Source organism: Lolium rigidum, chromosome 7 (genome assembly GCF_022539505.1).
Source record: "Lolium rigidum isolate FL_2022 chromosome 7, APGP_CSIRO_Lrig_0.1, whole genome shotgun sequence".
Classification (NCBI taxonomy): Eukaryota; Viridiplantae; Streptophyta; class Magnoliopsida; order Poales; family Poaceae; genus Lolium; species Lolium rigidum.
The window spans coordinates 37,771,306-37,796,177 of NC_061514.1; the positions used below are offsets into that span (position 1 = coordinate 37,771,306).

At 46.1% G+C, this 24,872-nt stretch overlaps 1 protein-coding gene across 1 annotated transcript; it reads right to left on the minus strand.

Moving 5' to 3' along the window:
* Nucleotides 1-243: 243 nt before the first annotated feature.
* Nucleotides 244-618, minus strand: LOC124671200 (auxin-responsive protein SAUR71-like). Its single transcript, XM_047207610.1, has one exon. It carries the CDS (start codon nt 616-618, stop codon nt 244-246), a length of 375 nt encoding a protein of 124 aa, XP_047063566.1.
* Between the last annotated feature and the right edge of the window lie 24,254 nt (nt 619-24,872).

Sequence of the window (24,872 nt, forward strand, 5' to 3'; positions counted from 1 at the left end):
CCAAAAGATCTTCGATCAATTGCTACACACAGTAGTACTACTAACTTTCATCTACCTGTCCGCCGACATTAGGCCGGGCACGGGATCAAGAACACTCGGCAACTGATTGGATGCTTTTGGCCTGCCGCCTGCACGGTCTTCTTGGCCATTGCCATTTGCCCGTGTCACGCCGGAAGACCGTGCCACCGGTTGCTTCGATCGGTTCTGCTGCATGCAGCGGCGGTGCGCGCGGTTAGTCGATTCTCATGAGACGAGCTTCTCCCCGGCCAACCCCTGCAGCAGCGGCCGCGAGTCTCCGCTACGGTGGCGGGAGGAGCGGCGTTCCTCAGAAGAAGACGAGACGCGGCGGAGGACGTCGCGAAGGCGGTGCTCGTCGCAGGGCAGCGCGACAGGGCCGGAGGCGCCGGCCGGGAAACCGTACTCCTCCTCCGCCTGCCGCAGCAGCTCCAGAAACGCCGGGTGGCCTAGGTGCGCCAGCCGCACCACGAACCGCGCGCCCTCGGCGCACACCGCTACGTGCCCCGCCGGCACCGCCGCGGACCTGGAGCCGCGGGTGCGCCACCGCCGCACGGCGCGGCGCAGCCAGGCGACCGACGGGATGGTGATCACGTTGCACATGCTGCCTTTGCTTGCCGCTGCTCTCCGGTTGGGAGTTGGGAGACTTGGTGGCGAGCTGTGTGATGTTGGGTGGAGTGGAAGAGTGGGACGGGGGCGAGGAATTTATAGCGTTGGCATGGCGCAAATCGCAGCACCGCGATGGGCTGGTTGCTTGGTTTGTGTGTTGGAAAACGCTTTCCATCGCTCCAGCGATTGGTCGTCGTCCCTCGCTCCCGCGCGATCCTATATGGGCCTGGTTTTTCGGCCCAAACTGGAGTGTTGCTTTTTTTTTAAATAATGTACCGTGTTGTTTTCAGATTTGTAATAATTAGATAAAAAAATTGTTGTAAACTCACACGACATAATTTGTAAGATTTTTCTAAGTGATATGTTACGAAAATGTGTGTTTCTTGATACGTTGTAAACGAATGACTTTTTTGTTGTAACTATTTGTGATTTTTGGTGTAATTGTTTTAGTCATGGACACTTTTTTCGTAGAGATGTTGTATATGTTCGCTAGTTTTGTAACAAATGCGTATAAAAGTTATAGAGAAAGCATGTCAGAGATGTTGTAATGTTTAGTTGTAAATTATTTTCTTAACAACTTTTGAATTATTTGCAAAAACATTTTTTTTAGTTGTAAATAGTCTGTGGTTTTTGTGGATGATGTTTGCGACTTTTGTTGTAAACACCCAAATTATTTGTGGCCTGTGTTGCTAATTATTGTTGTAAATATTTTACTGGTTTGTTCTAAAGATATTTCTGGAATGAAAGCAGACTTTTATTGTAAACATTCAAATAAAATAATATTGGTTTTTGTTATTAATTATTGTTGCAAGTATGTTTCCGATTTGTTGTAAAGATATTATTGCATGGAAACTGACTATTATTGTAAACACCCAAATAAAAAATATTGTTTTTGTTGTTAATTATTATTGTAAATATATTGATAATTTGTTGTACATATATGTGAAGATTTACTCGTGAAAATTTTGTTGTAATACTTTTTATTTTTTGTACACAAAGCGGCGGGTTTTTGTTGCTATACTAAACAACGGATTTTGTTGTAAATATCTGAAAGTTTGGGGGCAAAGGGAAACACGTGTTCGGTTTAAACTGATAGGCTTAGGACCGCCGGTTGATTTTCCAAAAACCAGGGGGCAAAATGCTAAAATCGAAATGCTGCTATTTCTGGACGCCGGATTACGATCGAACGGCGCTGGTACGACCAATCCCCGCGCGCGGATCGGCCGACCGACGGCCACCGCGCGCCTTGTGTGTTGCTGCGCGCGACACGACAGTCGACGCCGATCCGAGACGACATCGGCATGCATCCATCCGCCCTGGCCTGCGTGGTGCCAAGCTGGGGCAGTCCGTGTGCAGCTTGCACGCGTCGGGTCATGCCCCCGATCAGGCGAGGCATTAGCAATCTTTCCGTGTACCCAACACAAAAGGCGCCCCCTAATTCATTCACGGAATTAATCGAACATGTTGCGCTCGTGCCTAACTATCTCCACTACACTCACCGATTGATCGATGTCCATATGTCGAAATTGCGACGTAAGAGTTAAGACACACGAAGTTCATACTGGACGCCAGTAATCCGCGTTTCTGCAGCCTAATTAGTTCCTAATGGTCATCGCACCAAATTTTGCGAGTGTCCTACTTAACCGAATGCCATTGAGAACAGCTTCTAAGTCAGCTAGTTTCCGTTGTGAGTGAATGTAACGAAACACAGTTACTAAAGGATGGGGTTTCACAAAACCATAACAAAGAAAATTTCATGAAAAACAACAACTATTTGCATGAGTTGTTTCAGACAACTCAAATCTGACGATTAGGTTATTTTGACATAGTTTTGTCCGAACACACCAGTAAAGTTCATGATGGCATATATAGGAGACGCGTGCTTCTCTCTAGGGCTTTTTTCTCGACCACAATTGACTTGAACTTTTCTGGGTTTTTGTTTTTCTTACAGAGCACACTTGACTTTGATTAAACCGTTTGGGCGTTTTCACGTATTTGTAACCATCTTCCAAAATTATCCTCAAAAATTAAAAGCCATTAATTCAAACAACATGTAGTACTCCGTAAGTAGGATGGAAATTTTTCAACTCTTTGAGTAACCATTGTGAAGATTTGGAATTTTGTAATGTTTGCCAAAATTTGTTCAAATTCAGCTGAAAATTCAAACTTTTTGAAAACAAAATCTGAATCTATAGTAAATCCAACTACACGCACCAAGTAAATTGAGAAATTTTCATCTCATTTTTTCCAATTGATTTTCATTTTTTTTAGTTTTTGTAAATTCTTTTGCCAAACTCAATCAAAATGTTGAAAATTTCAAAATCATGTTGCAAATTTCCATTAATTTTATCTATGCTCACTAACAAAATAAACTACTAGAATTTTCCAATATTTCAAGAATTTTAACTATTTTTTCCAAAAGCTAAAATCAAGTGAAAACTTCCAAACCTTCAATTCGAATATTGTTCGTTCTTCATAAAAACTAAGAAGTGAAACATTTGCGATGTGGACATGACTCTTAAGAGTGCGGGATTTAAAAAATGTTAGCAAATCGACTACATTCTTTAAAGTAACTTTCCTCAAACTTGTGATTTTCAGATAAATTGTCGCCAAGAAGGGGGGGAGGGGGGGGCAGGGGCGGGTATGCCAGTTGAATACCCCTCAAACCACATCATATCTAGGTAAAAAAAAGAACTCCGGTATGGAAATTGTACTACTCTCTTTGATATGTATTAGTTGTCGCTGATTTAGTTTAAAATTGTAATAAATCAGCAACATCGAATCAATGCTTCGATTCAATAATTATCCTTACCATAGCACGATTTGATACCTTCAATACAAACATATTATTTGACGTTTGACCTCATCATGTTCATCTCCATATACAGTAAAAGTTTTCTTCTAGCAATCACCCCCAATCGAAGAACATGGGTTTATGACGTCGATGGGACGGCGCCAATGATTAGAGGAAGCAGTAGTACCGGCTCGTACTTGATGGTCACGGTTAGTACAGCCCAGCACCATGAAGGACCGATGCGGCGATGCCGATGCGTGCATGCACCCGGCTGCCCGGTCACTCGCTCGTACACTGTGTATGTATAATACTACAACTATACTGATGAAGCATACATACTTGACAGCAGTCAGCACTCTACGTAACAGTAAGACCCCTCTCCCTCTCAAACGCATTGTTCACGGTTTTGTACCAGACTGTTATGGTGTAGAAGAAGCTGGAGAGTGGACGATGTGATGTCGCAACTGGCTGGAAGGTAACGGTTATGCTAAATCCACGGGACGCCATCATCGCCGGCCCCCGCCGTCCATGTGCGACGCCGGCGAGGTTTTTATCTTTAGCTGAGATGTCGTGCACGCGAGCACAGTGTCGCTGATGCTGGAGCTGGACGATGCCGATGCCGCCAAATACTTTAGTCGGAAACAGAGATTGGTTATAGCCTGCGGATATGATTGGATGATGAGCTTGCTGACGAGAAACTGAAAGCTTAGTTCAGTTTCAGTGTAGCTAGGCCCGCCCTAGTGGATTGATGCTGCCGATCGAAGAGGTACGCAGCGATTGTTAGAGCATCGACGCGCTTCCTTTTTCGCTGCTGCACCAGGCCACTTCTACGTACATCGCGCCGTGGTCGGACAGGAGAAGACGACCCCCTCGACGACCTCGCCGACGAAGGGGACGACCCCGACCAACGACAAGTAGATAAATCAAGCCCTAGCCTCGTCCAGTACCGTTTGATCCCTCGGTCTGATTAGAAACTTTCAGCACTGCATATGGATTGACAAGAATACATCAACACAGTTAACAGCAGGTTTTCTTCAATAGTTTGTTTGTTTCTATTGTTTCAAAGGAACCAATATTGAGCCGCAATGGGGAGTTGACAAGGCCTAGGCTATCATGATGAAGTCTCTAGCACCGCTAGGTTCCACTCTCAATCAAGGAGGTCTCACGCTCCCGCCCAAACAAACCTAGCTAAGTGGTAGGTGAAGAAAATGTGGTTGCAATCCTCTAGCTCCCCACATAGTGCGCATAGACCATTTGAAGGCCCCGTTCTCTTAGCTACTTGCTCGCACGACGGTAATGAACCTTGGATTAGCTACCAAAGGAAGAACATGATCTTAGATGCCACCCTAGTACGCCACACTTCCCTAAACTGCGTCACTACCACCCCTTGCGACAAACTCAGGCAGATGGATCTCGAGGAGTAGATATTAGATGACTCTAGCATCCACGAGACCATATCCTCCGCCAAGTAAACATGAAGAGCCTGAATCTCCCGACACGGGTTGTCCCACTCCACCATTTCCGCAAGGCCAAACAACCGCTGGAAAGGGATACACAACTCTCTCGGGAACCCATCTATCACTAGCGCCCCGTGAACGTGACAAAAGGGTTGACGCAGCAGCAGAAAAATTAAGGGGGGGGGGGGAGGGGCGAAGGGGGTGTGTCCCGTCCACTAGTCTCGCCAGAAAATAGGCATGTTTCCCATTGTGCACCTTATGTTTTGCCCCAGAGTTGAAATACCACTTCAGTTTTTGAATGTCATTCTAAAATTGGGAGCCCCTCGTAGGAACCTCTCTCGAGTATATGGCATTTACTTCTAGGTATTTGGTGTGGATCAGGTCTGCCCATAAGCCTTCCGCGTTCTGGTAAAGCTTTCAAATCCATTTGAGCATCAGGGTGATATTCATATATCTAGTGTTGATGATCATCAAACCCCCGTATTCCCTAGGTTTACACACGGTGGCCCAGTCGACCATGTGTTACTTACGTACATTTGGTTCCCACTCCTTCCCAAAAGAGGTAGGATCGAGGCATGTCCATCCCCCTATGGGTGGCCTCATTTTTTTCCGAAAATGGGCACTTTATTACTTGCGCAATAGACCCGGCCTCTGCATAACTAAGATGCACACAGCCGCACACAAATTCGTTACAAAACCAGAAAGGTGTTCAAATGGAAAAATAAGGTTCAAAAGACAGAAACAAAGACTAGCTAGGAGGATATAGCCGAAGGTCACGCTGCCACCCATGTTGGGAGAAAATATCCCTCGCCGTATCCTCCAACCGTGAAGACACCTCCGTAAAGAGGTCCCGGTGCTCGACACGCTGCAACGGTATCCATGAGCGGAGCAAACCCGTGCATCGGTAGATGACCTGCAAAAAAGAAGAAGAAATATTGTTGAAAATCTTGTCATTTTTACATAGTCATAGCGACCAGATAATTGCAATCGCTCCCATCCTAATAAGACGTTTAAACCTAACGTCCACACCATTGAGCCAGTTGCCAAATAAATTGACAACACTACGTGGTGGGTATAAGGTAGACCCTATTTGGACGGCTGACCATATAGACCTAGCTAACTGATGCGCGTAGATGTACACGTCCGTTGGGAACCCCAAGAGGAAGGTATGATGCGCACAGTGGCAAGTTTTCCCTCAGAAAGAAACCAAGGTTTAATCGAACCAGGAGGAGCCAAGAAGCACGTTGAAGGTTGATGGTGGCGAAATGTGCTGCGGCGCAACACCAGGGATTCCGGCGCCAACGTGGAACCTGCACAACACAACCAAAGTACTTTGCCCCAACGAAACAGTGAGGTTGTCAATCTCACCGGCTTGCTGTAACAAAGGATTAACCGTATTGTGTGGAAGATGATTGTTTGCGAAAAAAACAGTAAAGAACAATTGCAGTAGATTGTATGCGATGTAAAGAATAGGACCGGGGTCCACAATTCACTAGAGGTGTCTCTCCCATAAGATTAAAGCATGTTGGGTGAACAAATTACAGTCGGGCAATTGACAAATAGAGAAGGCATAACAATGCACATACATGATATGATAAATATAGTGAGATTTAATCAGGGCATTACGACAAAGTACATAGACCGCCATCCAGCATGCATCTATGCCTAAAAAGTCCACCTTCAGGTTATCATCCGAACCCCTTCCAGTATTAAGTTGCAAGCAACAGACAATTGCATTAAATATGGTGCGTAATGTAATCAACACTACATACTTAGACATAGCATCAATGTTTTATCCCTAGTGGCAACAAAGACATCCACAACCTTAGAACTTTCTCGTCACCGTCCCAGCATTTAATGGAGGCATGAACCCACTATCGAGCATAAATACTCCCTCTTGGAGTTAAGAGCAAAAACTTGGCCGAGCCTCTACTAATAACGGAGAGCATGCAAGATCATAAACAACACATAGGTAATAGATTGATAATCACCATAACATAGTATTCTCTATCCATCGGATCCCGACAAACACAACATATAGTATTACAGATAGATGATCTTGATCATGTTAGGCAGCTCATAAGATCCAACAATGAAGCACAATTAGGAGAAGACGACCATCTAGCTACTGCTATGGACCCATAGTCCAGGGGTGAACTACTCATTCATCACTCCGGAGGCGATCATGGCGATGAAGAGTCCTCCGGGAGATGATTCCCCTCTCCGGCGAGGTGCCGGAGGCGATCTCCCGAATCCCCCGAGATGGGATTGGCGGCGGCGGCGTCTCTGGAAGGTTTTCCGTATCGTGGCTCTCGGTACAGAGGGTTTCGCGACGAAGACTTTAAGTAGGCGGAAGGGCAACGCGGGGGGCCACACGAGGGCCCCACACACTAGGGCCGCGCGGCCAAAGCCCGGCCGCGCCGCCCTAGTGTGGCGGCGCCTCGTGGCCCCACTTTCTTTCCCCCTCGGTCTTCTGGAAGCTTCGTGCAAAAATAGGACCCTGGGCGTTGATTTCGTCCAATTCCGAGAATATTTCCTTACTAGGATTTCTGAAACCAAAAACAGCAGAAAACAAACAACCGGCTCTTCGGCATCTTGTTAATAGGTTAGTGCCGGAAAATGCGTAAATACGACATATAATGTGTATAAAACATGTAGATATCATCAATAATGTAGCATGGAACATAAGAAATTATCGATACGTCGGAGACGTATCAGCATCCCCAAGCTTAGTTCTGCTCGTCCCGAGCAGTGTAAACGATAACAAGGATAATTTCTGGAGTGACATGCCATCATAACCTTGATCATACTATTGTAAGCATATGTAATGAATGCAGCGATCAAAACAATGGTAATGACATGAGTAAACAAATGAATCATAAAGCAAAGACTTTTCATGAATAGTACTTCAAGACAAGCATCAATAAGTCTTGCATAAGAGTTAACTCATAAAGCAATAAATCAAAGTAAAGGTATTGAAGCAACACAAAGGAAGATTAAGTTTCAGCGGTTGCTTTCAACTTATAACATGTATATCTCATGGATAGTGTCAATGTAAAGTAATATAACAAGTGCAATATGCAAGTATGTAGGAATCAATGCATAGTTCACACAAGTGTTTGCTTCTTGAGATGGAGAGAAATAGGTGAACTGACTCAACAATAAAAGTAAAAGAAAGGTCCTTCAAAGAGGAAAGCATCGATTGCTATATTTGTGCTAGAGCTTTTATTTTGAAAACATGAAACAATTTTGTCAACGGTAGTAATAAAGCATATGTATTATGTAAATTATATCTTACAAGTTGCAAGCCTCATGCATAGTATACTAATAGTGCCCGCACCTTGTCCTAATTAGCTTGGACTACCGGATCATCGCAATACACATGTTTTAACCAAGTGTCACAAAGGGGTACCTCCATGCCGCCTGTACAAAGGTCTAAGGAGAAAGCTCGCATTTTGGATTTCTCGCTTTTGATTATTCTCAACTTAGACATCCATACCGGGACAACATGGACAACAGATAATGGACTCCTCTTTAATGCATAAGCATGTGGCAACAATTAGTGTTCTAATATGAGATTGAGGATATATGTCCAAAACTGAAACTTCCACCATGATTCATGGCTTTAGTTAGCTGCCCAATGTTCTTCTCTAACAATATGCATGCTCTAACCATTAAGGTGGTAGATCTCTCTTACTTCAGACAAGACGGACATGCATAGCAACTCACATGATATTCAACAAAGAGTTGATGGCGTCCCCAGAAGCATGGTTATCGCACAACAAGCAACTTAATAAGAGATAAAGTGCATAAGTACATATTCAATACCACAATAGTTTTTAAGCTATTTGTCCCATGAGCTATATATTGTAAAGGCGAATGATGGAATTTTAAAGGTAGCACTCAAGCAATTTACTTTGGAATGGCGGAGAAATACCATGTAGTAGCTAGGTATGGTGGACACGAATGGCATAGTGGTTGGCTCAAGGATTTTGGATGCATGAGAAGTATTCCCTCTCGATACAAGGTTTAGGCTAGCAAGGTTATTTGAAGCAAACTCAAGGATGAACCGGTGCAGCAAAACTCACATAAAAGACATATTGTAAACATTATAAGACTCTACACCGTCTTCCTTGTTGTTCAAAACTCAATACTAGAAATTATCTAGACCTTAGAGAGACCAAATATGCAAACCAAATTTTAGCAAGCTCTATGTATTTCTTCATTAATGGGTGAAAAGTATATGATGCAAGAGCTTAAACATGAGCACAACAATTGCCAAGTATCACATTATCCAAGACATTTTAGAATTACTACATGTAGCATTTCCCGATTCCAACCATATAACAATTTAACGAAGAAATTTCAACCTTCGCCTTGAACATTATGAGTAAAGCCTAAGGACATATTTGTCCATATGCAACAGCGGAGCGTGTCTCTCTCCCATACGGTGAATGCGAGGATCCATTTTATTCAAACAAAAACAAAAACAAAACAAACCGACGCTCCAAGCAAAGTACATAAGATGTGACCGAATAAAAATATAGTTTCGGGGGAGGAACCTGATGATGTTGTCGATGAAGAAGGGGATGCCTTGGGCATCCCCAAGCTTAGATGCTTGAGTCTTCTTAAAATATGCAGGGATGAACCACGGGGGCATCCCCAAGCTTAGAGCTTTCACTCCTCTTGATCATAGTATATCATACTCCTCTCTTGACCCTTGAAAACTTCCTTCACACCAAACTTCAAGCAAACTCATTAGAGGGTTAGTGCACAATTAAAATTCACATGTTCAGAGGTGACACAATCATTCTTAACACTTCTGGACATTGCACAAAGCTACTGGATATTAATGGATCAAAGGAATTCATCCAACATAGAAAATACGGCAATGCGAAATAAAAGGCAGAATCTGTCAAAAACAGAACAGTCCGTAAAGACGAACCTGAAAGGGGCACTAAACTTGCTCAAATGGAAAAACTCAAAACTAATGAAAGTTGCGTACATATCTGAGGATCCCACACGTAGATTTTCAGATTTTTTTGATTTTTTTACAGAGACTTCTGCTCAAATTCGTGACAGACAGCAATGCTGTTTCTGCGCAGCGATCCCAAATATAACATCAACTTTAGCATAGAAACTTTACTTGGCACAAAAACATGATAAGGAGAGGTTGCTACAGTAGTAAACAACTTCCAAGACTCAACAAAACAAAAATTGCTGTAGTAAAATAAACACATGGGTTATCTCCCAAGAAGTGCTTTTCTTTAACGCCTTTCAGCTAGGCGCAGAAAGTGCAAATCAAGTATTATCAAGAGATGAAGCATCAAAAAGCAAGTATGAAACAAATTTAAGCCTAACCCACTTCCTATGAAATGGAATCTTGTACACAAATAAATTCATGAAGAACAAAGTGGCAAGCATAGAAAAGCAACACAAGCGCAATTTCAAGATTCTCAACATAAAGAGGGGAAACTTAATATTATTAAGATGCATATAACCATGTTTCCCTCTCTCATAATAAATTTCAGTAGCATCATGAACAAACTCAACAATATAACTATCACATACAACATTCTTGTCATGAGCTACATGCATAAAATTATTACTCTCCACATAAGCATAATCATTACTATTAATTGTAGTGGGAGCAAATTCAATAAAGTAACTATCATTATTATTCTCATCACCATAATCATCATATATAGGAGGCATATTGTAATCATAATTAATTTTCTCCTCAATAGTAGGTGGACTGAAAATATCATATTCATCATTGCAAACATCATATATAGGAGGTAAAGTATCATCCAAGTAAATTTTCTCCTCCATGCTTGGGGGACTAAAAATATCACAACCAGCTTCCCCAAGCTTAAATTCTTCCATAGCTTTAGCAATAATGGTGTTCAAAGAGTTCATGCTAATAACATTGCTACAACTATTTTGCAAACAAAGTTCCATGGGTTTTTTAATTTTCTCTTCAAACACATCATGTCCTAACTCAAGATAAATACTATAAAGATCTCTAATTTTTTTGTTGTTTTCCATTAAGCCTAACTAGTGAAAATAAAAACAAGTACAGGACTAGACATGATAACAAAAGTAAAAATGGAAGTAACTAATTTTTTTTTATTTTTGATATAGAGAGCAAGACAGTAAATAAAGTAAAACTAGCAACTAATTTTTTTGTGTTTTGTTTAAGTGCAGCAAACAAAGTAGTAAATAAGATAAAGCAAGACAAAAAACAAAGTAAAGAGATTGGGAAGTGGAGACTCCCCTTGCAGCGTGTCTTGATCTCCCCGGCAACGGCGCCAGAAAACAGGCTTGATGCGCGTAGATGTACACGTCCGTTGGGAACCCCAAGAGGAAGGTATGATACGCACGATGGCAAGTTTACCCTCGAGAAAGAAACCAAGGTTTAATCGAACCAGGGAGGAGCCAAGAAGCACGTTGAAGGTTGATGGTGGCGAAATGTGTTGCGGCGCAACACCGGGGATTCCGGCGCCAACGTGGAACCCGCACAACACAACCAAAGTACTTTGCCCCAACGAAACAGTGAGGTTGTCAATCTCACCGGCTTGCTGTAACAAAGGATTAACCGTATTGTGTGGAAGATGATTGTTTGCGAAGAAAACGAGTAAAGAACAATTGCGATAGATTGTATGCGATGTAAAGAATAGGACCGGGGTCCACAATTCACTAGAGGTGTCTCTCCCATAAGATTAAAGCATGTTGGGTGAACAAATTACAGTCGGGCAATTGACAAATAGAGAAGGCATAACAATGCACATACATGATATGATAAATATAGTGAGATTTAATCGGGGCATTACGACAAAGTACATAGACCGCCATCCAGCATGCATCTATGCCTAAAAAGTCCACCTTCAGGTTATCATCCGAACCCCTTCCAGTATTAAGTTGCAAGCAACAGACAATTGCATTAAATATGGTGCGTAATGTAATCAACAACTACATACTTAGACATAGCATCAATGTTTTATCCCTAGTGGCAACAGCACATCCACAACCTTAGAACTTTCTGTCACTCGTCCCAGCATTTAATGGAGGCATGAACCCACTATCGAGCATAAATACTCCCTCTTGGAGTTAAGAGCAAAAACTTGGCCGAGCCTCTACTAATAACGGAGAGCATGCAAGATCATAAACAACACATAGGTAATACATTGATAATCACCATAACATAGTATTCTCTATCCATCGGATCCCGACAAACACAACATATAGTATTACAGATAGATGATCTTGATCATGTTAGGCAGCTCATAAGATCCAACAATGAAGCACAATTAGGAGAAGACGACCATCTAGCTACTGCTATGGACCCATAGTCCAGGGGTGAACTACTCACTCATCACTCCGGAGGCGATCATGGCGATGAAGAGTCCTCCGGGAGATGATTCCCTCTCCGGCAGGGTGCCGGAGGCGATCTCCTGAATCCCCGAGATGGGATTGGCGGCGGCGGCGTCTCTGGAAGGTTTTCCGTATCGTGGCTCTCGGTACAGAGGGTTTCGCGACGAAGACTTTAAGTAGGCGGAAGGGCAACGCGGGGGGCCACACGAGGGCCCCACACACTAGGGCCGCGCGGGCCCAAGCCCGGCCGCGCCGCCCTAGTGTGGCGGCGCCTCGTGGCCCCACTTCCTTTCCCCTTCGGTCTTCCGGAAGCTTCGTGCAAAAATAGGACCACTGGGCGTTGATTTCGTCCAATTCCGAGAATATTTCCTTACTAGGATTTCGAAACCAAAAACAGCAGAAAATGACAATCGGCTCTTCCGCATCTTGTTAATAGGTTAGTGCCGGAAAATGCGTAAATACGACATATAATGTGTATAAAACATGTAGATATCATCAATAATGTAGCATGGAACATAAGAAATTATCGATACGTCGGAGACGTATCACTAACTTACATTGGAAGAATAAGTGGTTAATCGTCTCGTCTTGATGACAGAAGACAGACTTTTTACTTCCATGCCAGTTGCGTTTGACAAGATTATCTATAGTAAGGATTACCCCCCGACGAAGATACCGGGCAAAGATTTTTGTTCTCAGTGGTATCTTCATCTTCCAAATCTTTGAATTATTATCGATCGGGAGTTCTGGCTGAATTAAAGCATTGTACATGGAAGCCACTGAGAATGAACCATTCCCGGTAAGGTTCCAACGAAATACATCCGGTCCCTTCGTCAGTTGAACTAACTCAAGACGCTGTAACAATTCCATCCACGAGGTTTGTCTGGGACCGATGAGACTTCTTCTAAAATCCACATTAGGTGGGAAGTCTACCAACACCTTTGCGATAGTATCGCTTTGGTGGCGCACTATATTGTACAATGCCGGATACTGTTCTCGGAGCGTGGTGTTACCCAACCATATATCCTCCTAGAAACGAATTTCCGATCCATCCTTAATAGAGAAAGATCCATATGGAAAGAAAAACTTCTTTGTTTCCATAAGACCAGCCCAAAAATGTGAATCTCCTGGTTTCCAAATAACCTGAGATAAAGCCTTTGAGCCAATATACTTCCTCTTGAGGAGTGTTTGCCATATGCCCTCTTCGGTAAGTAGTTTATACAACCATTTACCGAGAAGTGCCCTATTTTTGACCTGGAGGTCTTGAATACCAAGTCCTCCATGATCTTTGGTCCGACACAGCACACTCCATTTAGCCAGCCGATATTTACGTTTCTTGCAGTCCCCTTGCCAGGAGAATCTTGATCGGAAATAATCCAACCGTTTTAAGACTCCTCTGGGAAGTTGGAAGGAAGAAATCATATATAGTACCATATTACTCAGTACCGCATTTATGAGAACTAATGTTCCTCCCAAGGACATCAATTTACCTTTCCAACTACTTAATCTAATCTGAAGTCTTTCCTCAACCAATTTCCACTCAGCATTGGTAAGTCTCCGATAGTGAATCGGAATTCCCAAGTACCTAATTGGAAATTGGCCTTGGCCACATATCGAAAAGTTCAGCATACTCTGTAACATGGTCTTGGGCCTCGCCAAAACAAAACAATTCACTCTTATGGAAATTTATTTTCAGACCAGACAAAAGCTCAAACGCAGAAAGAATTAACTTTAGGTTCCGAGCCTTGTCTATGTCATGATCCATAAAAATAATTGTATCATCGGCATATTGAAGAATGGATAAACCTCCATCAACCAGATGAGGAATAACCCCTTCAATCTGGCCCTCAGACTTTGCATGTTCAATCAAGACAGCAAGCATATCAGCCACTATATTAAATAGCACTGGTAATAATGGATCTCCCTGTCTTAGTCCTTTCTTAGTCTGGAAGTATTTGCCCACGTCATCATTGACTTTAATGGCAACACTTCCTCCCGAGATAAAACTATTGATTAACGCACGCCACTCATCAGAGAATCCTTTCATTCTGAGAGTTTGTTGCAAAAAGGGCCACTTGACCTTATCATATGCTTTTTCGAAGTCGATCTTTAAAATGACGCCATTCAACTTCTTTCTATGCAATTCATGAACAGTTTCATGGAGGACTACAACCCCATCCAGAATATTCCGTCCTTGCATAAAAGCTGTTTGAGAGGGCCTAATCACACGATCTGCCACTGAATTTAATTGGATCGTGGCAACCTTAGTGAATATTTTAAAGCTCACGTTAAGAAGACAAATAGGACGGTATTGTTGAATCCTTTCTGCCTCATTAACCTTGGGCAATAAGATAATTTCACCAAAGTTGAGCCTAAATAGCTGTAGTTGCCCAGCATGCAGATTCGCAAAAAGAGCCAGCAAATCAGCCTTGATAACATCCCAGAAAGATTGATAAAATTCAGCTGGGAAACCATCAGGGCCAGGGGCTTTATTATGCTCCATTTGGAAGACAACTTTTCTTACTTCCTCCTCAGAGTAAGGCGAAGTGAGAAAATTATTCTCCGCTTGAGAGACTTGGGGGATATCCTCCGTTCTTGTCTCATCCAACGAGAAATTGCTTTGCTCTGGAGCACCAAAAAGCCCTTTGTAATAACTTGTAATAAACGACTTTAGCTGCTCGTGACCCTCAATCGTACCCTCATCCTGAACGAGAGTACGAATAAGCTTCTTCATGTGCCTGCCATTGGCCACACAATGAAAGTACCTTGTATTCGAATCTCCTTCCAGAATAAATTGGGCCTTAGATCGTTGGTACCATTTCAGCTCCTCTTCGCGCAGAAGTTTTGCGATTTCCGCGTTTGATTGGCTTTTTTGCTCAATCTATTGTGCGGAAAGCGGTCGAACTTCTGCTTTAGCTTCGAGGTCATCTATAATAGATGAAAGTCGTTGTTTTTCTTTTCTAAGAATTCCAGTTGTATGTCGTTCCCAACCACAGAGGTGTTTGCGTACCGTACGCATTTTGTTATTCCACCTCTGTATCGGAGACACACCCACAACCGGCCTGTCCCATACCTTTTTAACCATGGTTTGAAAACCTTCTTGATTCAGCCAACCGAGTTCAAATTTGAAACGGCGGTTATTCGGAGGTCTAGGTAAACCAGTGGATAATAATATGGGAGCATGATCCGAGAACCCAACAATACGTTCTAGCGCGCGTACCGTCACCATTGGAAATTTCAATTCCCAGTCGGTATCCATTAGTACGCGGTCTAGCTTTTCATATGTTGGCTCTGGAAGATTGCTAGCCCAAGTAAATTGTCTGCCAGTCATTGACACCTCCCTCAAATCCAAGCTGTCTATGACCGCATTGAACAGGAAAGGCCAATGATTGTCAAAACTGCCTCTGCTCTTCTCGCATGGAAATCTCAGCAAATTAAAATCCCCCTATGAGAATAGGGTGAGGGTTTTCCTTTGCTAGATTCACCAACTCGCGAAGGAAGGCGGCCTTATGAGCTTCCTGAGCAGCACCATACACGGCTACAAGACTCCATATGAAATTGTCAGCTCTATTACGAATATGGAATTTGATATGGTATTCCCCAACCGAATGTGCTAACACTTCCATAGAATCTGTTTTGACACCGAGTAAGATCCCTGATGTCTACTCACGCTTCTTTTCCTGTAGACAGTGTTGGGCCTCCAAGAGCAGAGGTTTGTAGAACAGCAGCAAGTTTTCCCTTAAGTGGATCACCCAAGGTTTATCGAACTCAGAGAGGAAGAGGTCAAAGATATCCCTGTTACCACCCGATTTTGGCCAAATCAGGAGATGGGCCGTAAGTGAAGATGGGCTTGAAGGACGTACACGTGGAGCATCATCGAAGCGGCCTTGCGCTAAGAGTTCGGGCTTAACTGCCCATGTATCTGTAACATATTAGATCGCATTGTAATTTAGAATTAAGAGATAGAGTCTGGCCCGTGCACGTTTAGGTGCACGCCCCAATTAGAAAGTCCCTTGGACTATAAATATGTATCTAGGGTTATCGAGAAATTAGGACAATCATCGTTCAACCAACACAAATCAGGCGCATCGCCACCCCTTTCTTCGAGGGTTTCTCCCGGGTAAGCACCATGCTGCCTAGATCGCATCTAGCGATCTAGGCAGTACAAGTTTATTCGTCAACCTTGTACTGCTCGTGCTGAAGCCTTGTTGATGGCGAGCAGTACTATTTATCCTTAGGTGTTTAGGGGCTTGCATCGATGCTTTAACGTGCATATCTGCGTGGAGATGCCGTCCCTCGACACCTAGCTGCCCTTACGTCTATCCAGACGTAAGGGCAGCATCTTGCTTGTTCGTTACTTAGTAGATCCGATCCGTTATAGTTGCTCCTTGCTCCGCAAGGATTAGTTTAATATCTGCATAGTTAGGCCTTACGTCGGGGTCGGAGGATCCGGTAGTGCGCTAGATGTTGTTCACCGTCCCTGCGAGGGATGTTCCGGGAATCGACGTTATGTTGGTTTTTAGGCCTCTCGTAGGGGTGGTTTGCATCGTCTTCCGTAGCTGCTAGGCCCGATCACACGTAGGACGTTCCGATTATGCGGTGAAAACCCTAAACTGTCGTGGATCGTTTTAGCTTTGTCCTGATCAAGCAGGATCCCCATGCCATTGTAAATCCAACGTGAAACATGGGGCGAACGGCTCCTTGAGCCGATCCACGAGGAAACCCGAGAGCCGATAGGGCTCGTATTTAATGTTTACGTGTCTACCATGCGGGAACAATCGAAGCACTAACACCCTCCCGATCGGGTCTAGGTCGGGTGGCACGCCCCTAGCAACCGCCGGGACGTTTGGCCGGAAGATTTGCGGGACGACGCGAGGTGCCGGGGATCCACTAAGCGGCCCCGGGAGCTTCCCGGCTCTTCGTGTTGCTCAGCCATTGCCCGTCGGTGGGTTTTGGAGGGTAACACATTCTGGCACGCCCGGTGGGACCACCTTCTGCAACATCCACGTCAACATCGACATCCGAGATGGTAGAGGAGCAGATCACATACAAGGATCTCCCTGCAGAGCACAAGAAGAAATACGATGAGCTGAAGGCCATCTGTGAAGCCGAGCCCATCGGCTCCTTTGAGACGACCCGTTCTCACAGCATCAAGCTCAAAGGAGACACGCGTCTGTCGCATGGCGTCAACACGGTAGATCTCAGCCACTCCATAAGGGAGCCAGGGTTCTCCTTTAGTGTTAACATGGCCAGGCTGGTGAACTGCCATAGCGTGGACAAAGCAGAGAGCAGCCACTCCCGTGGCAAAGATAAAGAGGAGGCCGTTCCACGCGACCGGCCCCAAGATGATGATAGGCGGTACCTGACCGAGGAGGAGGTGATGCATCTCCTCAACAAATATGAGCAGCAGTATGACCGACGTCGACGCTACGACAAAGACGATGAAAGATATCATCGGTCAGATGCAGCGGACAGGAGGTATCGTCAGCACAACAGAAACAACGACGGGTACGAGCATCACGCTAGAGGAAGGTCAAGGGAGCAAGATGACGGGGATAAGCACTGGGACTGTCCTTTCTTCAAACATTGCTGGGACTCAGGAATGAGCCGATTGCCAACAATCGAGAATTGCCCGGAATGCAAACAGCGAAGGGGAAGGACAAACGAAGTTTCAGTGTTCGAGCGCCTAGGACCTCTCCCACCTCATAACAAGCGAGCTGAGTCATCTCAAGAAGAAGACTTCGAGGAGTCAGATGGAGAAGAAGATAGGTATCACCGACCAAGGTGGTGCCCTGATGGACTCAGCCATTCTCAAAAGCGTAGGGTGCAGCGGCTGCGAAACCTGGAAGAAGCCGAGGCACAGTACCTGTACACGTTGAGAAGAGCACGGCCCGATCTGGCCGTGAAAATTCAGCAAACCATGGAGACAAGGGTGCACCCGCCAAAGAAAGTATGGCGCCCCAAACAGACGAAAGCCGATGCACAGGCATCGGCTGATGCCGATGCAGAGACATCGGCTGGCACAAACATGGTGTTTATACTCCCGTCGGAGTTTCGCGCTCCAAGCGACGAGGAAGTTTCAGTGGCTCAATTCGACTTGCGGTCCACGACCGATTATCTTTGAGAAGCCACGGGATAGAAGCTACAGGCATCTGAAAGCCCTATACTTGAGGGGTTACATCAACGGGCAGCCTGTCAGCAAGATGTTGGTTGATACCGGAGCGGTAGTCAACATAATGCCGTATTCCATGCTACGACGTTTGGGGCATTCCAGCGATGATCTGATCAAGACCAACATCACATTAAGCGACTTCAACGGCCAGGCTTCAGAAGCGAAAGGTGTTCTGAATGTAGAGCTTACTGTAGGCCGGAAAACCATACCTACCGCGTTCTTCATCGTTGACAACAAAAGCAATTACGCCGTCCTATTGGGAAGGGACTGGATTCATGCTAACTGTTGCATTCCGTCTGCAATGCACCAATGCATCATACAGTGGGATGGAGATGAAGTGGAAGTCATTCAGGCGGATGACTCAATTGATATATCATTAGCTGCCATGAGTGTGTGGGAAGCAGATAACCAAGAGCCGCTCTCTGGAATCAGTTTAGAGGGTTGTGAGCGCATCGAAGCTTCGAAAAATGGGGTAAGGCTGGTTTTATCCACCGGCCTAACAGAGTAGCAGGTCCAAGACATTGGACGTACGTGGCAAGGCCGATCCCTGAGATCGGCCCTCAAAAAATGAAAAGCAAAGGATCTTATCTCCAGCATGCCACGTAGCTACAATGGAAATCCCAGAAGTTGCAAACCATCGTCAAGCAGTGCAACAGAAAAGGAGGCCGATTCCCGCAATCGGCCAAAATTATCCTCAACATCCCTTTGTATGTGTTCAGCATTGATCCGGCGGATGCACGAAGAGCCGATACCATCAATTACTTGACGAGAATCGGCTCGGGGGCACATAGACATAGATGGATGAGACATGAGGATACGAAGCTGGGAATGCATATCAAATGCCCAGCAGAACAGCTCATATATGGGGGCCGATACGTAAACAAATCGGCCGTAAAAAATCGAAAATACAGAAATTTTTGGGCACAGCCGATGCGTAGTCATCGACTTAAGAATTCAAAGCCGGTGCACGGCCATCGACTCAAGGGATGCAACTGTTACGAGCGGAAGCCTAATGGAGCGGAACCCCTCATTGGGATTGCTTGGTGACTCAGGCCCTCTCTTCAAGGACTTCCAACTCCTTCTGCAAGACTTCAAGCTCGGCAGCACCAGCAGAAGCGTCAGTTCGGGCGTCCAAGACGGCCCTTTTCCTCAAGATAAGCTGTTGATATTTGCCGGCAAGTTTGAGGATCGCAGCCCTGGCCAGCAGCAAAAACAGTATGAGCGTGCAGATCAGGCCAGGATCATGAGAACAACCGACAATCGTCCAGTTGGACTAAACTGCATTCTCACCAGAAGCTGCATCATTGAACTGAAGAAGCTCGGGGGGCAGCTCACCTTGAAGGTTCTCTGCTTTTGAAAGCCGATTTGGTTAGAATCGGCTGACGCTGCACTACAGTTGGGAAGCCGACGATGGCACATTCGGCTGGTCCACTTTTATCCTCGCCTTGACTCAGGCTCGGGGGGCAGCTCGCCCTTAAAGTTTCTTGTTCTGTGAAGCCGATTTTGTTGGAATCGGCTGGTTCTGCATCACAGCTTGTTTGAAAGATGATGAATTATTGCAGAAGGGAAATGCCGGAGCTGATGGGAGGAATCTGAAGAGGGAGCCATGATCGTTGATGGGCTCTGGACCAGTTTGTTGCTGCAAAGAAATGGAGCATCACAAGGACAGTTGTGGGCGAATGGTGCCTGTTCTGCAAAAGTGTTAGCTTCAGCAGTCGAGTTGATCCAGCGACAGTCCTAGGGACCTCCTGAAGGCAAGGAGGATCTGGATGAGAAGGATGCGGCTGAAGAATGTCTGGAGTTTAAAGTTAATGAGGAGACTGGACATTATTTCAGGAGTTTTGCCGCTAAGTCTAACATTCCATTCAGTTGGATCTGCATTTCCAAGATCTAGGGTTTGCACGATTGTGGCTTGGCCCTGTTTGACCAGGAGTTTGGAGGTCCGGATGGATTTATCTCGAGAATTATCATGAGAGACCGATGTGCTGCCATCGGCTCATTGAGCATTGACCGAATTGACAATCGGCAGACTCAGTACGAAGGACAATCGGCTAAATTATCATAAAGGAAATCGGCAAAATCAAATTGGGGAAATTCTTCATTGATAAACGAGATTTCTTACATAAAGAGCTGATTGCTCTCAAAAGGAGGTCCTAGGGGATACATTGCCCCGTCTACTACTGCTGGCCCTAGGCTAAGATCCTATCTAGGGGCCATTGTTGCCCTCGTCGTCGTCATCGTCGTCACCATCACCGTCGTCGGCGCTGCTCCCGACCGGTTCGTCGTCGCTGCTGTAGCGGCCACCGGCAGGACCCTCGTTGTCCTCATCCTCCTCGTCAGCATCGTCGTCTTCGCTGTCGAAGTCGCTGAGGCGCCCGGGCCAGGGGAAATGGCGTTTAGCCGGCGGCTCGTCGGAGGAGCTGTCGTCCTCCTCCTCCTCCTTCACCTCCTCGGAAGAGGTGGCCCCGTCCCAGGAAAAATGGTCGTCGTCGCTTGCCTCCACCGCTTCCTCATTGGCAAGGAAACGGAGGTCACTCTCCCCGTCAGTTGAGGACCTGTCATCCTCGGACCAGACGGAGAAGTCATGGTCCTCCTTGTCCCACGCTGTTGGGGCAAGGATATCGTACGCCGCCTGCGTACCCCACTCTGGTGTTGACTCCCGGATGGGAGAGGACACGTAGGAAAGACCCGATGAAGTGGAGGAAGAAGAAGAGGAAGACATGGCGGCAGAGGAGGGTTTTTGGAAGTGCTGATGCAGAGGGAGGAGGAGGAGAACTGTTCGATGTGGCCAATTAAAAGGGGGAATATATGGTTTAATGCCTAAGCAGCTCCCGAGGACGTGGTGCCAGAACCGTCAAATCGTGCAGAGAAGGCGAGGAGGCAAGACGTCATCATGAAGAAAACTGCGACGGTTCTGCCATGACATGACCCTTCGAAGGAGATAGATGGTTTTGCAATTATCATTATCAAAACCAGGGGGGCATGTGTTACCACCCGATTTTGGCCAAATCAGGAGATGGGCCGTAAGTGAAGATGGGCTTGAAGGACGTACACGTGGAGCATCATCGAAGCGGCCTTGCGCTAAGAGTTCGGGCTTAACTGCCCATGTATCTGTAACATATTAGATCGCATTGTAATTTAGAATTAAGAGATAGAGTCTGGCCCGTGCACGGTTAGGTGCACGCCCCAATTAGAAAGTCCCTTGGACTATAAATATGTATCTAGGGTTATCGAGAAAGGAGGACAATCATCGTTCAACCAACACAAATCAGGCGCATCGCCACCCCTTTCTTCGAGGGTTTCTCCCGGGTAAGCACCATGCTTGCCTAGATCGCATCTAGCGATCTAGGCGATACAAGTTTATTCGTCAACCTTGTACTTGCTCGTGCTTGAAGCCTTGTTGATGGCGAGCGGTACTATTTATCCTTAGGTGTTTAGGGGCTTGCATCGATGCTTTAACGTGCATATCCGCGTGGCGATGCCGTCCCTCGACACCTAGCTGCCCTTACGTCTATCCGGACGTAAGGGCAGCATCTTGCTTGTTCGTTACTTAGTAGATCCGATCCGTTATAGTTGCTCCTTGCTCCGCAAGGATTAGTTTAATATCCGCATAGTTAGGCCTTACGGCTGGGGTCGGAGGATCCGGTAGTGCGCTAGATGTTGTTCACCGTCCCTGCGAGGGATGTTCCGGGAATCGACGTTATGTTGGTTTTTAGGCCTCTCGTAGGGGTGGTTTGCATCGTCTTCCGTAGCTGCTAGGCCCGATCACACGTAGGACGTTCCGGTTATGCGGTGAAAACCCTAAACTGCCGTGGATCGTTTTAGCTTTGTCTCGATCAAGCAGGATCCCCATGCCATTGTAAATCCAACGTGAAACATGGGGCGATCGGCTCCTTGAGCCGATCCACAGGGAAACCTGAGAGCCGATAGGGCTCGTATTTAATGTTTAAGTGTCTACCATGCAGGAACAATCGAAGCACTAACACCCTCTCCGATCGGGTCTAGGTCGGGTGGCACGCCCTAGCAACCGCCGGGACGTTTGGCCAGAAGATTTGCGGGACGACGCGAGGTGCCAGGGATCCACTAAGCGGCCCTGGGAGCTTCCCGGCTCTTCGTGTTGCTCAGCCATTGCCCGTCGGTGGGTTTTGGAGGGTAACAATCCCTCTCAAGCAACCCTGCAATCACGATACAAGAAGTCTCTTGTGTCCCCAACACACCTAATACACTTGTCAGATGTATAGGTGCACTAGTTCGGCGAAGAGATAGTGAAATACAAGTAGTATGGATGTATATGAGTGGTAATAGTAATCTGAATAAAATATGGCAGCGAGTAAACATAAAGTAGCACAGTAAGTAAGCGGTGTTTGCAGTATTGGAAACAAGGCCTAGGGATCATACTTTCACTAGTGGACACTCTCAACATTGATCACATAATAAATAATAACTTCTTCTCATTTGTGCTACATACACTCTTTTGTTGGATGACAAACACCAGTCGTTGTGTAGGGCTACAAGAGCTCCCTCAAGCCGGAGTTAACAAGCGCCACAACATTCGGCATAAATATTTAAGTAACCTTAGAGCATAACAGATCTTTGCAAAATAAACCGAGAACTAACATAGCATACACACTGTCAACATTACACTATGAAAGGAGGAATAGATCACATCAATACTATCATAATGATGATTAACTCCATAACCTACAAGAGATTATGATCATAACCTACGACAAGAACCACACGGTGCACACACTGGCACCCTTACACCATGCAGGAGGAATAGACTACTTTAATAACATCACATGAGTAGCACATAGACTAATAGCGATACAAAGCTCATCATATGGATCTCAATCATGCAAAGCAATTCATGAGATCATTGTATTGGAGTACAGAGAGAGATTAACCACATAGCTACCGGTACAGCCCTCAGCCTCGAGGGAGAACTACTCCCTCCTCATCATGGGAGCAGCATCGTTGATGGAGATGGCGGTGGTGTCGATCGAGAAGCCTTCCGGGGGCACTTCCCCGTCCCGGCGGCGTGCCGGAACAGAGACTCCTTGATACGTCTCAAACGTATCTATAATTTCTTATGTTCCATGCTACTTTTATTACTCCCTCCGGTCCGAAATAAGTGTCGGATGGCCAGTGCAATTAACGTTTTACAAATAAGCCCTTGAGAAATCTGAAAAAAGCTATTCCTGCTGGGCGCCTAGTCTCCGCATTTGCCGGATCGAGCTGATAGCTCGCCTCCGCGTCTGGCCGGCCGGATCGAGTTGTAGGAGACCCGTATCACCGTATGGCGAGCTTGATCTGGGGTGAGCGTGCCGCCGAAGATCATCTCGTCCAGCGTCTTCATGATACTCATGCTGATGGCGGACCGCCTGTACACCTGCCTCGCGCTGTCGACTGGCGCCGCCTCTGTAGTTGCGGGAGAAGGATCCGGCACGTCCATCCCCGCGACCACCGGATCTAGCGCGTCCGATGTCGGAGCCACCGGATCAGGCCTCGCCCACACCGTATCCTGCGATTCGTCGCCGGCTTGGACCAGAGGTCAATCCTTTTTGTGGTGGGTGATTCACGCCGAGCTGATTGGAGGTGTAGTAGGGGAGCGACGCGAGGGAAGGTGGCGCGGTGAGGGAGGGAAGATGGCAGCGCGAGGAGAGAACGGCGGCTACACGAGGTCGGCGGCGGCGCGAGGAACGGGTGAGGGTGGGGTGAGGTCTGGCCAGGATTTCGTGCAGGTCGGGTGCGGGGTGGGGCGCCGTGGGGTGGATGGGTGGTTGTCGTTCCTCACACGATAGAGGAGTGCGGGTTGATGAAGGAAAAAAGTTGAGGGTTCTTTTGCAAAGTTGATTGTCCGACTCTTTTTTCGGATCGGAGGGAGTACAATACTTGAGTGTTTTACACATACTTTACAGCGTTATTTTACATTTTCCGGCACTAACCTATTAACAAGATACCGGAGTGCCAGTTGCTGTTTTTCTGCTGTTTTTGGTTTCAGAAATCCTAGTAAGGAAATATTCTCGGAATTGGACGAAATCAACGCCCAGGGTCCTATTTTTGCACGAAGCTTCCAGAAGAGCGAGGGAGGTACGAAGTGGGGCCACGAGGTGGCCAGACACCAGGGCGGCGCGGCCCAGGCCCTGGCCGCGCGGCCTTGTTGTCTGGGCCCCTCGTGACGCCCCCTGACCTACCCTTCCGCCTACTTAAAGCCTCCATCGCGAAACCCCTTGTACCGAGAGCCACGATACGGAAAACATTACTGAGAGGCCGCCGCCGCCAATCCCATCTCGGGGGATTTAGGAGATCGCCTCCGGCACCCTGCCGGAGAGGGGAATCATCACCGGAGGGGCTCTACATCATCATGCCCGCCTCCGGATTGATGCGTGAGTAGTTCATCCTTGGACTATGGGTCCATAGCAGTAGCTAGATGGTTGTCTTCTCCGCT